The sequence below is a fragment of the Crocodylus porosus genome, unplaced genomic scaffold (genome assembly GCF_001723895.1).
Source record: "Crocodylus porosus isolate Cpor-Errol unplaced genomic scaffold, CroPor_comp1, whole genome shotgun sequence".
NCBI lineage: Eukaryota > Metazoa > Chordata > Crocodylia > Crocodylidae > Crocodylus > Crocodylus porosus.
Window position 1 is genome coordinate 56,705,635 of NW_017728948.1, and position 18,103 is coordinate 56,723,737.

Consider the following 18,103-nt stretch of genomic DNA (forward strand, 5'->3'; position numbering starts at 1 on the left):
TAGTGCTCCTCCTCCACCCTGAGCTTCTGGCCTGGGGTACTGCAGGTATATGGCTGCATTTATTGAATCAAAAATGAATGTCTGTTCACTTTCTTATCAGATCAATCTATATAGCTAAGACTAAACTGTGAAGACTGAATCAATCCTTCTTGGGCTTTTTGACCATCTGGACTTAGCCTATATGATCCAGGCAGTTTAAAGTTAGCTTAGGCACCTCTACGTAAGTTTCAATCACATCTCTGGATTTCAATAGAGCAGTGCTACACAACTTTCCAAGCCTGCAGGCTGGAAGTGATGCAGGGCCAATAAAAGGCCTGATCCACCATGGTCTTTCCTGACTGGGGCCTGATCCAGCAGGATGCAGGCTTGGCCTGCCCAGGGCTTGATCTACCCAGCACATGAGGCCAGCCTTGTTAGTGCTCGATCCAGCTTGAAGGGACAGCTTGGGGCATGTGGAATTGGGGCCCTTGCCAGATTGTTCCAAGTCAACTGGCCCAGGGGGCTTGGAAGTTTGTTGGTACGAGAGGGTAGCAATATTAATAATTGCCACTAGTCCTCTGCTGTCAAATTTCTGGACATGTGAAGAGCCCTGCAAGCAGGATCACATGGCTTAATGGGCCTGATCTGGCCTGCAGGCTGGAGGTTGAGTACTACTGTGATACAGCAATAGTGTCACACTGAAAATAACCTTGCTTTCCCCCAACTCAATTTTGTTTTTCCCTAGGTAACAAGAACCAATGAAGTGTTGCTGGAAAGTGCTCTGGAATGTGTCCAGAAGCTCTCATGTGATCTTTCTATAGCTTACTTCCCTGTGCAAAGAAAACATACCAGTTCTAAAAAAAGTCCTGTCACAACCTCACCACCTGTCAACAAAAATATTAATCAACCAACCACCCAATGTTCGTGTCTTTTAATGGCAAAAAAAAACAACAAATACGCTTTAAAAGGGAATAGTTGTATAACTAAGCAATACCAGACTTTGAAAGGTTGTTTCCAACACTGTGGAAAATAAATAAGCCACACGCACACACATACACATTGAGAAAACTGCAATGTCCTCAGATTAAGCTGAATCTTTCATTCCTTGGTGAACCACACTTATATTATTATTATTACACCGCAGGCTATCCTGTCCCAAGGAAAAGGAGGGGGAAAAATCTTGTTTTCCTGCTTTATCATCCTTCTCACAATAAGTTTTATGTTGCTAATAAGATAATAGATAACATGCACAGCAATTTTTGCAAGCAAATTGCCAGGCTTATAATGCAAGTCACAAGGAAGAAATGAGTAAGTAACCTTATAATTTCCAAGTGCAGCACATAAGGTATCCTTTTTGCTCAAATAATGGTTAAGAAAGAAAATAAATTAAAGCATTTCTTTATTTGCATTTTCAAGACCCATTTCAAGGGGATATGGTTTAAATAATAATTTCCCTAAGGGCTTGAGAAGAGTATCCAACCAGCTGCTTCCAGCCTGGCTGCAATTTAGCATCTAACCATATGTTCTATTCACATGGATACTCTTTGAATTTGAGGTTAATCCTTTACAAGAGTTGAATGTTATTCTTTAGGTTTAATTATAGAGAGACTTCTTATATTTTTTTCTAATCTAGATAAAATATGAATCAAAAAAGGGAAAGAGAAAACAGGTAAAACCTATATTCTTTCAATCTTAAGAGCCAAACATTTTTAGTCATATAATTATTTCTATGTTATAAATATCAACATCTCTTACCAATAATGGGAAGGACTGATAAATTAAAATTTGGAACATTTTCTAGATTGAATTCTGGGTACATAAAATAACATGTTATGTTAGGAAGAAAATGGGGAGCTAATATGGTTAAAGTATTTAAAATTTCAGGACAATTTTATTACTGAAATAGCCCTACAGAATGGGTTGGCATGTGACATATTGATACTGGCCTAGAACCACTAAAAATGTGCTCTAAGGTAATGCTGTGGAAGAGGCATTTTGATTTATTAGTAGTTTCAAAAAGTAAAAACTCTGAAAATGAATCCTTTTTAAATTGTAATTGAACTGAAATGTCACAACATTATATTTTATAATTGTGCTAATTAAAATAAAATTAAGAATTATTCCCTTAAGAGAAAACATTGAAATCCTTAGTAAAAAAACTATACAAGACAAATGTTTGTATTCTTTGGAATTTTATGTTGGGCTATTTTTATCCCTGAAACAATTTCACAGTTTTTATATAAATTAGTTACTATAAATGACTGAATATTGCCTAATCTTCATTTTTGGCTGAAAGACTTTCATTTGAAAAGCTAAACCAGCTTTACACCAAAACCTTAGTTGTGAGCTATGCGGAGACACAGTCTTTTTCCTTCTTATGTGTGGGTTTTAGCCTAGGCCTGTCTTTCCAATCCTGAACCTTCCTATATTGACATCTGGAACTAACATAACCTTCTATCTTACTTTGAAAGAAGACATTAATTTGGGTTATATTTAGCCACTGTACTTAAAAGTCAAATTTTTTTGGAGTAACAGCATTGGATGAAATCCTGGCCCTACTGACATTAGTGGTAAAACCCATGAACTTTATTTGAGAAACAAATTCACTTATTGGTTGTAGTAGGACCAAGTAAATAGTTATAAAATCTCAGAATCTTAATTACTTCATACTTAAGCTGGCTAGAATTACAAATATCAATTATAGAGAGGAATTATCATAGGATGTTTAATGCTGCCACTCTGAGACTTTGGGGGGAAAGGATATTGCATTATTGTAGTTTTTGCAGTCTGGCAAATTCATAGAACTTCCATAACTTTTGTATTTGAAAATTCATATTGGTTAGGTTGGGTCATAATGCTGCATAACTCATTTTTAAGTTATTAGAAAGCATGCTTTAAATATTCTTCAATTTTAAAGAATGCCCCCCATCCTTACTTTCTACACCAGGACCTTGGAAGCACCCTTGAACTGTTATAAATAATTTTCCATTGTCTCTTTTGGAAAAAAAATAAAAGTTAGAATTAATAAGAAAGATCTTAGAGTTTCAAAAATAAGCATGAGACTAATGGCAGAATTATAAGGAAACTATTTTTAGAAGGACTTATGCCTTCTGATAGCATGATACTTTGAAAATAATTATTTGAAGGGTGAAATTCTACCCAAAGAAGTATTTTCATAATTAGAAGAAAGAAAAGGCCTTATTATAGTTATTCTTGATAAAAATTGTTTAATGAAATATGTAGAAACCATTTCTGTAAGCTTAATTTTTCACTCTATCATGATCTATATCAGTTACAATATTTGCATTTCTAAATACACTTCAGCAGTTCGTTACTGAAAGTTTACTAATAGACGTGTTAATTACCTTTTCCTATTTTTAGTATCCATTTCATAAGGAATATTTCTTCACAAGCAAGCCTTAATAAGGAATCAAACTGATTGTGAATAACAAATTCAAAGGTGATCTTCTGTTCAATAAACAACTATATTTTGGCTAATGTGCAGACTGATAAACTATTACATGTTTTGTTGCCATGCCAACACTTGCTACTTCGTAAAAAAAGAATCACAACATTTTGGTCTTATAGGTACAGGAGGCAGAACTGTTAAGTGTTCATTTCAAGTGAATATTTAAACAATGGCATGTATAATAATTAAGAAGATACAAAAAACGTATCACTACAAATTTAGGTGTAGACTTTTTCCGTAACCTGTAGTTCCCTGATATATTTTAATACACACACAGATGAACTCTGCAGACAGTAAGAGAAGAGACTTTTTCAGAGAGCTCTCTAATGGTGTTAATATATTTCCAAATATCTCTTCACTCTTGTCACATTTCACTTCATGCACATTAAAATTCTCTGTAGTCTATTGACTAAAACACATTATAACATTTCTGTCTGATTGTAGGTTAGCACTTGTATGGCAGCAAGAACTTAATATAATTCAAATACTACAATATTTTTAAATATATCTAGGAGAGCTACAAGCCAACATGACTGAGCCAAAATGAGCTGTGCCGAACTCCTGAATATAGAATGTCTTGATTTAACATGTTTTATAATGATCTGCTAAGTGATAAAACAATTACATTTTAGCAATATTATAAATAAGTTGCTATGTAAAAATCCCATTCTAGTGTACATTATCCAGTTTTAATACAATTCTCTGGACTTAAGGAAAAAGAACAGTAGGTGAAGCTCAAATGGATTCAAGTTGAACTACCTGAGTATATATAAAATTGCTCATTTTGCAGGTCTTTTTATTATTGCTGGAATTTGACTGCTAAGTTCACATCAAAGGAGAAGAATCAAAGGCTCTATTCACACTACTGAGGACCTCTCCTGAAGAATAAATATACATGTTTTAGCTTCTCATCTCAGATGAAGGATAGCATGTTCTGTATCATAGCAGAGAAATTCAACAGTTCCAGATGCCAGTGTATATATCCACTCACTAGATAAAATCATCGTTAGCAGTATAGGAGACTTTTAGTTCTTTAAAGAGCTTTCTGTACAGGAAATTGTTATACAGAGGTATATATATACACTTGTAGAATACCACATAAGGTATTTTCAGAGCAAACCTCCATTCAATGCCACCTTGGAAAGTGTGGGAATCATATTCTGCAGTTTTAGTCTGAACATGCTAATCATTTAAATGATCTACCTTGAGCAGGGGCCTGGACAAATTAATCTTGTTAGGTTCCTTCCAGCCCCACTATCCTATAATCTGTAAATAAAGTAAAAAAGAAGCCAGGTACTTACCTTTCGGGAGTGGATTTCTTTCACATAAAGTGGAAGTAGAAATTCAGATACACCTTCAAGTCGTATTCCTTTTTTGGTGACTCTCAGGTTCCCCATTCCATCCTACAAGCAATAATATAAATATGTGTGTGTCACTTAAGGAAGAAACCACTGTCCAGAAAAAAAATAATACCAGAAGTATACATGTAATATCTGGCCTGGGGTCCAGAAGTAGCAAATGCTAATTGACTGAACAGCAAACGAAAATAAAAGGAACTCTCATTATACACAAACCTTTTCATGCATACAAATCAGAGGAAGGACAACCAGATTTTCAAAATATGTTTAAAAGTAGGTGTCAAGCTAGAAGATATATGATATTTTTCTAGGCAGTAGTCAAACATGTGCTGAAGCTGTGGCACAGTGTAGAAGGTTGATTATTGAAACCTTCTGAAAACTCCAAACAACGGTTTTGAAGAAAGCAAAATATGTCTACATAAATTATCTATATTTGCCAATCAACATCCTGCCTACCTCTTGTATTTATGGACACCCATCTTGTAACAAAAGAATGTTGTTCCACTGATAAAAGGGTAGGTCAAGATCTGGGGAATCTATGCAAGGAATGGTACCTTTATAATATCACTCATTAGAATATTGAGAAGTGCTCAATATTAAGAGAATCCTACTTTATACAGTTGAAGGTAAAAGCAGCAAGGAGTCTACTGAGGACCTTAAGGGAGGAAAAACAGCATTGCCACTGAGCAGTGAAAGGAAGAAGCATTCAGCTGTACATAGTGCAGCAGCTTGAGCTGTCAAACGCTTGCAAGAATAAATCCTGGCACACAAGTCCTGAACCAAAGGTCTTTCTACCACCTTCTTCAAACTCAATTTCGGTGCAATTCTGAAGAGCAGCAGAAAAATAGAAAGATGTTCAACTAATTCTTCTCTATTATAATACAATAAAATGACCCTTCTCCTGCTTACTTAAAACATTGACTGGATTTAGTAGGAATGTATTTGGGTCCAAATTAGTAACACTTTAATATAGTCAAGTTATTTTGGACATTTTACATGCAGATTGAACTGTTGTGTTCAGAAGTCACTCAGACCCAAAGAAAGTTACAAAAAGTTGTTTCATTCTGGGCATGTCTTTACTGCTTTTTCTGCATTCTGCATTGCCACAAATCGTACTCCACCTACGAGCTAAATACAAATGTTCAAGTAGTTTCAGTGAGTCCATGTACTATTCCATAGTTCTGCTGGTCTCTCCCAAAATATCAGTACCACTGTTGTAGGGCACTAGTAACTCCATTTATTTGGGCTGTCTTGTGCCCTCAGCCATTTTGACCTATTCTGGTTGTAAGCTTATCTAAGACATTCTGAAGTAAATCTCTGAGAGGGATGTTGGACTAGATGTTCTTGTGCGGGCCCTTCCAGTCTTTACATGACTATAATTCTGTGCGCCCATGTAGAGAAACATGGAAGGGGACCAGAAACACTTTTGGTCCTCTTCCGGGTCTACCAGGGAACATACTGGGCCCCTCCCCCCCGCATCCACCTGACTCAGCAATCAGCCATGGGGGGACCCTGGGTGTCCCCCCCCCAGACCTTTACATGACTAATAAACTGTACCACTATTACAATTTGTAGCCATTATTTCTCCTTGCAGATCCACACATATTCATAAAGAAGTAACAGTTTTCAGGACCCCAAATCATACAGAATTGTTAGCTTTCCTTTACCTATCGCTTTATGGACCTGCAAGTTCCTCCCAACTGAGAGTTTGGAAAGATATAACACTTGTAGCACTATGAACACCCTTGTAGTGCTATAGAAGTTGAAGAGACAGGTGAACATGCCCCCTGTAGTACTATATAGATGGCACAAGTATTAAAAAATTTTGCTAGATGAAACAGTAACTTCTCTGTAGCACTACATTTTGGGACATTAGGCTATCAGTGTGCATGCTGCAGCTTTCAGTGTCCTGGAGGCTGCAGCACTGCTTGCTACTAAGACTGTGCAATGCTGTGGTCCCCAATTTGATTCAGCAGAGATTTGGCCCAATTCAGTGGCTGAATCTCTGAATCCTCATCAAATCAGGAGACCCTTTAATCTCTCCAAATCGAATTGGAACCCTCTGAATTGATTCAGAGAAATTCAGAGAGATTCAGAAAGATTCAACAGTTCAGACATAGACTCAGCTTTAAATGTTTTTTTTTACATACTTCAAGGTCCCAGGTAGCTTGTGAATGCTGAGATGCTGGGGTGGATGGAGTGTTCCTCAGGAGTGTGTTTGCCTCCCCAGTGGGCCTAGCAATAGACCCGGAAGTGGACCAGAAGCACTTCCAGTCCACTGGGGAGTGCTCCCCCCCCACCCCCCCGCAGCCTCCTGGCTTGGCGACTGGTGCCTCTTGGGTCTGGGGGGGGGCACCCAGGGTCCCCCCATGGCTGATTGCTGAGTCAGGTGGATGCGGGGGGGGAGGGGCCCCAGTATGTTCCCTGGTAGACCCGGAAGAGGACCAAAAGTGTTTCTGGTTCCCTTCCATGTTCACCACTGAGCATGCATCCCTCCCCCCCCCACTCCCACTCCTGTGGGACAGTTCATCTGCTCCAGCATCACAGCATTCATAAGCTGTGCATGGTACCTTGCGGTATGTAGAAAAAACATTTAAAGCTGTGTTTATGGCTGAATCACTGATACTCTGAATTGCCACTTAATTTTCAGATTTGCATATGGCTGAATCAAATCAGGGACAGTGATCTGAACCAACGAATCAAATCACTGTCCCTGATTCAGGCTGAATCCAAATCGAAATAAAAAATGGCCTGTTTTGCACACCCCTACTTGCCACCACCAACCAGGAGCTCGCTGTTCCAGTTTATTTATGTTTGATTGAAATACTAATCATTGGTGCTATGAAAAAATCCACTAGAACTGGTGTTGGTGGTATTATTACCCTTGTCCAAGCTCTGCATACTCTGCTGTCAATTGTAAATTATTAATACACTGTGAGGTAAATCTACTGCTGTTCTTGCAGTTTTCTAGATGTTGCATATTGAGTTGGCTTGTGTTGTTTTCCATAGCACGTATCAGATGTATTTGCCCTTTTTTTTAAGACTTGAAACAGCCGCTTCCTTTCTGCCTCAAGTCTCTTTTTTTATAGTGTTGTGGATTCTCTAGCAGATCTATGATGTTAACCTCACCATACACCTTCAAAAGGGTTTAGTGCAAATTGGTTGACTTCCTTTACAGCATTTTATTTAGTTTTCATGGGTTATTGCTGTCTTCCAGAAGTCCCTCTGAAAGTTTTATGCCAGATTCCACTCATGCTTGCATCCCTAATCAAACTCAAGTAATCCCCTAAAATTGCAGCATTTGCTCTTCATCCTTGAGTCAATCACCAATATTCTGTATATATTTTAAAAAAGCAGGAGGTCACCTGATCAGCTACAGTCAAAGGACTGTCTATTTCAACCTTTCCAGTGAAGCAGTATTAAATATATCCTAGAACATCCCTGGAAGGGAAACTTTAAATTACAACTACACTAAGTCAGAGTACTACCTGCTTGTCATGGTTTTAATAGCATGTACATATACATGGATTGCATAGTAGAAGTAGCCAATGAAACAAGGAAAGAATATTCTCATATAGCTAAATCTCATAAATAACCACACACTCTTAAAATCAAAATTTTAATTGGAAAATCTGTGGCAATCAAATGTAGCTTGGGGACAATTTATTTTACCTTTACAGCAGGACTGGCCCCTCCCCTCTGTTCCCTGGCTGAAGCTCCAGCACAGACTGGTCTGATCCCCTCCTCCCCCTCACCACTCCCTGCTAAGCAGGAATTCCCCTCTCCCCTCTGCCTTGCTGGGGAGGTGTCTGTGTATTAGTTAGCAGATCACATGCTGGCTATGGTCTGTGCTGAATCAACAGGTAGAATCAACAGGTAGCTGGTAATTTTCCTCTGTTGTTTTTTTAATGGGGCAATAAACAGTGTGTTTGAGGTGATAAACACTTTTATCAATTCCCTGCTGGGCTAATCAAAGCATCCTGCCAGGGTATGGCCATGCCTCCCCTCAGCTTAGTGCTGTCAAAGGGATGGGAGGGCTGCTCTAGCACCCTGCAGCTTCTGGCCTCAGCCATTGCAAGCATGTGCCTGCTTTTCTGGGATGTCTGCCTGGTTACAAAACTAATTTAGCCTGGCCAGGTTAAACTAACCTGCAAAGACTGAATTAGTTCAGGCTCAGGCTTTTTGAATGTCTGTCCCTAGCCAAAGTGAAAAGACACTTACATACTAAAGTGGTTTTATTTTTATGTAGCTGTATCTATCATCATACATGAGGGAAATACTTACACAAGCGTAAGGCTTCTTAATATTGATATTACTCTGTCGCCTCTAGAAATCACACTTGGCAATTATATCAGTTTAAAAAAAACCTACCCCCTTCTACGTTCCCCACCAACACATTTATACAGGTATAGCTTTTGAGTTAGGACAAGTAAACAAAAGAGATAAATCATATGTGGTAATCTAAGAAAGACTTAACAGTAGGTGGTAAAGCTGAAATAAGCCCAAAGATTTAATGAATGAAAGTCACTTCTCTTATTTCATGGTTACAAGAATATCAGACACAATAGAAAAAAAATTGTTTTCAAGCTATGCTGGATCTTTAAAGATGATCATTTAGAGGAATTATGCCTTTGTACACCATTTTAAGATTAAACTATGTCTCTGTGATGAAGGTCCAGAAGCCATCGTTATAACAATAAAGACCACCTCATTTTCAAGACAGGGGACTATCATAATGGCAGACTCAACAATGGGTAACTTTTTCAGTTAGTATATCTACACTACAGTATATACTCCTGCAACAGTGTGAAACTAATGTAGCATCAGTAGAAAATAAAAAGCTTTCTCCATTTTAGAGAATGAAGGACCCCTGATATTCTATACATATTTAGGAAGGCTTAAAACTTATTACACAAAGTAGGAGGATACTTCCTTTTCCATTAAAAGTAAAAGAGGAGATCAAATGTGGTTTGGGAGTAGAAGAATTCTGAACTTGATGTCATGGCATATAGTTAATTAAAAAAGCAGTGTTCTCACTTTAATTTTGGTAAGTATTTTTAAAATAATTTGTATACACTCTGTAGATGTTCTTTTTAAAAAAAGTGCGAATGTGATGCCACCACCTGTACCCAGAGGGGAAACTAAGATAAAGACACTATCTCCTCATTGACAAATCAATGCTAATGCAATACTCCTGCTGTTCTATCAACAGGGAAAACCGACAGGGAACACCAACTGTGCCATATTTTAGCTATGAATAAATATTGAATAGGAAGCAGGTACTGTTTTACTTACTCAGAGACAAACACATTTGCTAAGTGAAAAGGAGAAATTAACATATTACTTCATCTGGTTCTGATGGGGCATTTGTGGCTGCAAGATACAGCACTAATATATATTACGCACAAAAAATGCATTAAGAACAGCATTGCTGAGGTTGCTAGGTCAAGTGCTTAAGGGACAGGAATTGCCAGGAGTAAGGTTTCCTTTTTTCACTACCTTTCAGATATGCATATAATACTATCTTTAATAATACTGTCACCCACTGTTATTTTCTCAAACATCCTACTTCAATCATTACAAAGGACTGAGAGTACTTTGTTCATATGCAGCTACTTAATATTTTGTTTTGTTCAAAATGCAGCCGTATACTGTATTGACTTTACACTATTCAAACTCTGCTGTGAAGACAGAACAACTAATCTTCTGGGTTCTTCTATGGTGTTTATCACTTAAGCAGCTGAGTGCCTTACAAATATTATACATGTGTTTCACAGCATTCCTGTCAGATGAGGTGGTGGTTTTATTCTTATTTTACAGAGCAGAAACTGAGGCACAGAAATTAAGGTAAGCAATAGCCATTAGTTGTGCTAATCTGAAATATCTCAAACTTATTTTTCAGAATGCTTTGTATTATATAGCATGGTTTAAGCACAGTTCACATAAGCTTTAGTTGAAGCTATGGGTGCTCAGTTTTAGTATTTTGCTCAGTCAGAGTCTCAGTTTCCTTCATCTTCTTTTTTGAAAGAGAGATTTGTAACTTTAATGTGTGAGCCTTGAAATTAAATAAATAAAATATTCATTTCCTAGTACAATTTTATGCTTCTTTGGGGAAATATTCTTAGGTTCCTTTAGCTCCTTCCCTTCCTTTAGTTTCATCCTGGTCTTCCATAGAAGGACTATCCCTCTGACCATCTGCCAAAGCTTTCCACTTTAAATGCTGTAAGACACTGGGCATATGGGACTACTCTCACCCCAATAAAAATACATTATAAGATAATTAGATTTATTCAATACGACAAGACAGTCAATGCATTTTGGAGTGTCTGCCATGGATGGTGTTAGGAAACTGAAGCAGGGTGACTGTGACCTTAACCACCTGACAAATGCAATAATCTTCTACAAATGATTTTCCTGAAGTGTCTCATTGCCGCTATGAAACAAAATTTGCAAATAAGAAAGAAAAAGTAGTAAGGCCTGTACCCACTGTGCAGGGAAATTTGCTCAAAACATGTTGCCTTCTCTCTTAGAAACTGTTATAGTAAAGAACCGGGAGGAAGTCAGATAAATTCAGATAAATTTGAAAGGTTCTCTTTCTGCATTATTCCCATACTTATTCAGTGAGTGGAACGGGATTCCCAAATGCATCATTGATGTAGTTAGTCTATAAGGTGCAACTACACCATGCCTTTTGCCTGAGGCTCTTGTAATACTATGAATCACATGCATGTTGATGGGTATTAGTGCTAGCTTGAGTTTGGAGTAGTCCCACTACAGGCCAGTAGGAGCCTGTACTGAGAAGTAAGAATCCCCTCCCCTCCCATTCTGGCCTCTCCCCTTGCTCCCTGACCCCCAGGACTCCTCCAGGTCCCTACCCCCAGCCTCTCCCTTCCCCTCAGGGTCTCCCCTTGCTTCCCCCCACCTCCACAGCATTACTTACTTGTGTGACTGCCTGTGCTATCTGTCCCAAGGGAGCAGGTAGAGAAGGGTTTACTTTCCTGCCCAGCCACCGCTACTGCTGCTCTTCTGGCTCAGAGAGCAGTAGCAGTGGCAGTAGCCAGGCAGGCAGTTTAAACCTTCCCTGCCTGCTACCCTGGGGGATACACTATGGACAGCCACAAGTAAGCAGGAGGGGAAGGTTGGGGGGAAGTATGTGGGGAGCTAGGGTTCTGGGGAGGGTGGGAGGCACTGGAGGGGACAAGTGGTGGGGGGTCATGTGGAGAGAATTAAAGAGTCAGGATCAGACTGCCTGTCTCCCCTGCCCCACTGCTTGCTTCTCATCTGCTTGCCCCTGCCTATAATTAGATATTAAACATGGAAAATTATGTATTTGTTATAACTTTCCATGTATAGACTCTAATTGTTGGAGAATCTTCTTAAATTCAGAGTCATCTTGGATTCAAGATGTATTCAGATAAATACAGTATTTCCTCATAGGCTCGTGGGCCCCCTGTTTCTATTTTGCTCTCCTTGGCATTATGATTCTTCTTGAATCTTACTCCTAGGGTCTCCATCCTAAAAGGGGTACACAATTCTCAGCTATTATATGATTTCCATGGAATGTAATTAACTATAAAGAAAAAGATCTGCATAGATTTTATTCTCTAGTAAGCTGATATTGTATTGGGGTTGAATTATTTGTCTTTCACAGTTGACTGTTAACAAAAATAAAGCTTCAAATAAAGCAAATTCTGTTTAGTTTAAATTTTCAGGTTGAAGATTAAAGGTCTTTTGCACTGGATTATAAAATATATAAATGGCTACATGTATACATGGACACATTGGTTAGCAATCCCAACAAAATGAAATAATATCCAAGCAAGAGGATGAATGCAACTCTGGCCCAAAGATAAAGCTTTTACAACTGGCTGTGGGAATTTGATAAGGTGGCACTGGTGTCTGTATTAAATCAAAAGCTATAATATATTGACTAATAATTTGATGTAATTGACTCATAATTTGATACAATCCAAAGCATTATTGTATTTCCTATTTTTACTTATAACAAGTCTTTGGCAGCAATAATATTGATTGATTTATAGCCACTTCTCTCTTTCTTTGCTCTTGTAATTTGCAATTCCACCTAGTAAGTTTTAGTGGACACTATAAGGACATGTTAATGTGAATGGAACAGATCAGCATGTTTGACAGCTATAGGAAATGATTATCAATTTGTCTTCCCAGGCAGAATTATGTATTTCCATTCCCACTCTTCAGCATATTGGGAACCCAAAGCCTTGCTCATATTATAGAAAAAAAATTAACAAATTCATAATAGAGTCCTACCAGTCTAACTAGTTTATTTCACCCTATGAGTTTCCATATCTTTCATTTTAATAAAACAACAGAAAGGGACCTATCCCCCTCAACTTGCTCAGTTTTTTTCTGCTGTTTGTCCCTGATGAAAAGAAAAGGAAAGAAAAGAAAAGAAAAAATCCCACCACATGCCTGAAACACTTAGAAGCAGATTAAACCACTGTTAATGCTTTTCCTAGTGGTCTGGGATTAATGGTTTTTTCTACAAAACATCTTTTATCTCCACCAGTAATTCAAAAAGCAGAGATATTAAAACTCAAACATATGAAAGACAAACCATTTATTTTATGCTGTTGCTGGGATTTTTATTATCATATTTTGTAATAACTTTTCTGCATTTGAAAGTCAATATCAAAGTAAATGAAGTCTCATATTATAATGGTGTTATAAATATTTGGGAAGGAAAAATAGTCTGATTTGTTGAAGCTTATGAACTGAGAAGCTTAATAGACATTTTTATCTTTTATGACAAATATCTCTCTTCAAAGTAAAATAAACAAATAATCAGTTCATGGATTCAATCAAGTCAAATGCTAATATAACAGAATTTTTTAAGTACTCTGGCTGTGAGTAAGTGGGCATAGATAAATGTTCTTAAAGCAGCTGTTAAATGGACTTATATATGATTTAAGGTCTAAAATTAATTTTATACAAAAATTTTAAAGAATCAAGATGTTCTTCCAGGAGGCAAAAAAGGGTGTTTTAAGCCTTTAATATTCTAAAAACTCCCTATTCTAAAAACAATAATATTTGTTCCTTCATTCAGGTACACTATTAAATCAGAATCTTATACACATCATTACATGGAGAAAAAATATAAGTGGCCTATGAATTTTGCTTAGCCAGTCAAGCATTTGTTTAATAGTTTCATAGTTTCTAGGGTCGGAAGGGACCTGAGCAGATCATCGAGTCTGACCCCCTGCCATGGCAGGAAAGAGTACTGGGGTCAAACGGCCTCAGCAAGGTGTTCATCCAGCCTCCTTTTACAGACCTCCAGGGTAGGAGCCAGCACCACTTCTCTTGGAAGTTGGTTCTAGATCCTAGCCACCCTGACAGTGAAGTAGCGCCTCCTGATATCTAGCCTAAATCTACCCTCTGCCAGCTTGTGACCATTATTCCTGGTCACTCCTGGCAGTGCACGGAGGAACAGGGACTTCCCCAGTGCCTGCTGGTCCCCTCTGACTAGTTTGTAACAGGCAACTAGATCCCCCCTCAGCCTTCTCTTGTGGAGGCTGAGCAGGTTCAGGTCCCATAGCTTCTCCTCGTAGGGCCTGCCCTGCTGCCCCCGATCATGCCCTCTGGACCCTCTCCATGCTGTCCACATCCCTCTTGAAGTGTGGCATCCAGAACTGGATGCAGTACTCCAGCTGTGGCGTGACCAGTGCCGCATAGAAGGGGAGGATCACCTCCTTGGACTTGCTTGAGATGCATCTGTGGATGCATGACAAGGTACGGTTGGCCTTCCTGACTGCATCCCCACACCGCCGGCCCATGTTCATCTTGGAATCAGTGATGACTCCAAGATCCTTTTCTGCTTCTGTACTGAGAAGAAGGGAGTTCCCCAACCTGTAGGTATGATGCCAGTTGTTCCTCCCCAGGTGCATCACTTTGCACCTTATCGGTGTTGAATCCCATCCTATTTTCATCTGCCCACCCTGTAACCTGTTTAGGTCTGATTGCAGTCTATTCCTTCCTTTCAGTGTGCCCACATCCCCCCACATCTTAGTGTCATGAGCAGATTTGAACAGGGTGCTTTTTTCCCGCTTTTCCAAGTCACTGATGAAGATGTTAAACAGTGTGTGCCCAAGGACTGAGCCCTGTGGGACCCCACTGCCCACATCCCTCCAGGTCTAAAATGACCCATCCACCACCACTCTCTGAGTGCAGCCCTCTAGGCAGTTGGCAACCCCTTTGACTGTGCGGGTGTCGACACCACAGTCCCCCAGTTTCTTAATGAGAACAGGGTGAAAGGCAGTGTTGAAGGCCTTCTGAAAGTCCAGGAAGGCTATGTCCACTGCTACCCCTGCATCTAAGGATTTGGTGATCTAATCATAGAAGGCCACCAGGTTGGTCGGACAGGACCTGCCGCTAATGAACCTGTGTTGATTGCCCCTAAGCATAATCTCCCCTGCTGGCCCCTCATGGATATGCGCCAGAATAATTCTCTCAAAAAGCTTGCCCAGGACTGAGGTAAGACTAACTGGCCTATAGTTTCCCGGGTCCTCCTTCCTCCTCTTTTTGAAGATGGGAACCACATTGGCCCTCTGGCACCACACCAGAGCACCATGAATACTCGTACAGCTGTGCCAGGGGTTCCGCAATGACCTCAGCCAATTCCCTCAGTACTCTAGGGTGGAGATCATCCGGACCAGCTGGTTTGAATACATCCAGTCCCTCCAGAAGTTCCCTAACTAGTTCCTCACTAACCCTTGGCCTAGGTGCACCTTCTCTGGGATCTAAGGGGGGCCCAGAGGGGGGGTGACTGTTCCGGTCCCTGCTCAGGAAAACAGAGGCAAAGTAATTTTTAAACATGCTGGCTTTGTCATCTGGTAATAATACTTTGCGCAATACAGAAAGATGCAAGTACTGCTATGAAGGCTAAAAGGGGATGGAAGAACCTACCAATCTGCCTTAAGTAATTGTGCATAGTATTTCATGTACAATAGAAAGTGATTTTAAAACTTTAAGGCACTGACCAACTAGATGTACAAGGGTTTCTGTATACATATGTGAAAATCTTGATTTTAGTATTTATGTACATTTGTTTAACAATACACAATAGCTCATTCACTACACAATGCATGAAGAAATTTGCATGCTTCAGGGTAAGATTCATAACAGCCAGTATAATTAGCAGGGTGATGAATAAACTATCTTGCCTCTCCCAGAGAATATAGGGGCTTCTACACAATCCAGTGTGTCAGAGTAGACTCAATTAATTGAGTACAGAAATTGACATGCTCTGGCAGCCTTACACATTACGTGTATCAGCATTGCTGTGCATCTCCATGCTGGCAAAATGGCAGCAGTACACTTTGAAATAAGACACGTCCGACAAGCTTTAATTCAAAGCACCCTGTGTGGGGACACATGGAGATGCTGATACATGTGACATGCAGCACTTTTAATTAGTCTTGGTTGCTAATTAAAGTGCCCAGCACCGTATACTGCACTGCATGTAAAAATGACCTAAATGCCTACTTCGTATTTCAGGGAGTCGTGTCTTTCAGATGAGGAATCGAAGCTTGGAATCCTGTCCTGAATATTTTTTATTATGCTTTGCTTGTGCTGATGAGACATGATGAAGAATGCCTTGCATTCAAAAGCTGTTTTAATTCTATCCTAACTATGCAACTGGTCCAATAAAAGATTTTACCCTAAGAAATTCCTGGAGGGATTTATATTTTTTTCTTTAAAAACTGATCTTGGATTGCATATTTCTTTCAAAATAATTGTGTTACCTTTTCCCCATTAACCCAGGTATGGGAGACCAAAGTTTTACATCTTCCTTAACCTGAATGGGTTCAGACCCACATCTCCTACCTCCCATAAGCCTGTCTTAACCATCAGTCTATTAACATTTCTGGGCTATATTGAAGTACTTTCCAGTTGTCCTCTTGAAGCTGTGTTATTTTGCAAAATAGAGCTTGGCTTTCTAGCACAATGCTTGGGGGACTTCCCTGTTTCAGCGGGTCTTGGCTTTTGATCCCTTCAAGGATTTCTTATGCATTTTATGTTAATCAAACAGTCATTGGTTAGTTGCCTGGGGATCTTCACTGTCAGAAATTTAAGCATCTAGGCACTCGTGGGAGTTTTCAGTACTCTTGAACTTTGATAGAATTTCAGCATCTAAGTTTTTTGTAGACTTGGGTCTTTGTTCCCTTAAAAAAGAGCATGAAAAAATAAACTAAAAAAATGCTGGGCTAACATCTAACTTATATGTTAAAAAGTTGGTAAGGCTCATGACTCTGTTTTACAAGATAGTTTTGTTTTAATTATTTTATTTCATAAAATGGGATGAATACTATTTGTTCAGTATTTTTCAGATGTGTTAACACATTACTAGCAGGCATGGACATTTATTAATTACAAAGATTTGTGAGTCTTCTACAAATTCTACTATGATATTAATAGTATGCAAATTGTTTTACAAATGTGTAGTCAGTCTCACATTCAGTCTCAGAGAAATTACAATGTATGGAGATAGGAAATATAAAATAGCAAAATCATGCATTTTTAGAGTACTAGTATTACCAACTAGCCTTCTAATTAATAATAAATAATGTGTATTTTCTTGTTGGTTTGACAAAAATTGGTCTTCAGAAGGAATTTGAAGGAGGAGATAGTGTACCATAAGACATGATATGGAAGTACGAAGAGGACTGGAGGAAAACTAATAAAAGTGAGCTGTCACTAGAAGACTGAGGAAACCAAATTATAGATAAGAGAAAATAATTGGAAAGTACCAGAGTTATGAGGTAGGAATAGGAAGTTTAAATTTGATTTGGTGGAGAAGGGGGAGAGATAAAAAGGGCGATATGGTTAAATTATGGGCAAAGTAGGACTTATTGGTAAGTATGCTGATGCTGGGTGGAAAGGGGAATTTAAGTTCTGGAAGGGACCAGAAAGGAGGAGGAAAATGGTAATAGTGTAATCATAAAGCAATGGATTTTATACATGTTAGAGGTAAAAAAGGCACCATTTCTTCACTGCATGGTTGTAGAAAGTACAGGAGCAAGCTTAGCTATTGATAGGCCTGCATATGTGAAAGGATGGTGGTTTTGTCAATTGTGATAGACTAAAAGGAGAGGGAAGATAATGGTAGGCACAGTGAAAAATGTTGGCAAAAACAAATATAAGCTAGTTCACAAATGGGCAGAGGAAGAAGTAGGAGAAAAGCATGAAATGTTGTATTGGACTGATTAAGGCAAGTCAGGAGAGGGAACTTTGATTCATGACTAATTAGCAGAAAACAGTAACT

General features: G+C 38.8%; 1 protein-coding gene across 1 annotated transcript in view; it reads right to left on the reverse strand.

Moving 5' to 3' along the window:
* The window catches only part of SGCZ (sarcoglycan zeta), a 517,747-nt gene that overhangs the window by 281,843 nt on the left and 217,801 nt on the right, over positions 1-18,103 (reverse strand). The window contains exon 2 of the mRNA XM_019553415.1: positions 4,750-4,851. Within this exon, the coding sequence (XP_019408960.1) occupies positions 4,750-4,851 (102 nt within the window). The remainder of the gene's footprint in view (positions 1-4,749; positions 4,852-18,103) is intronic.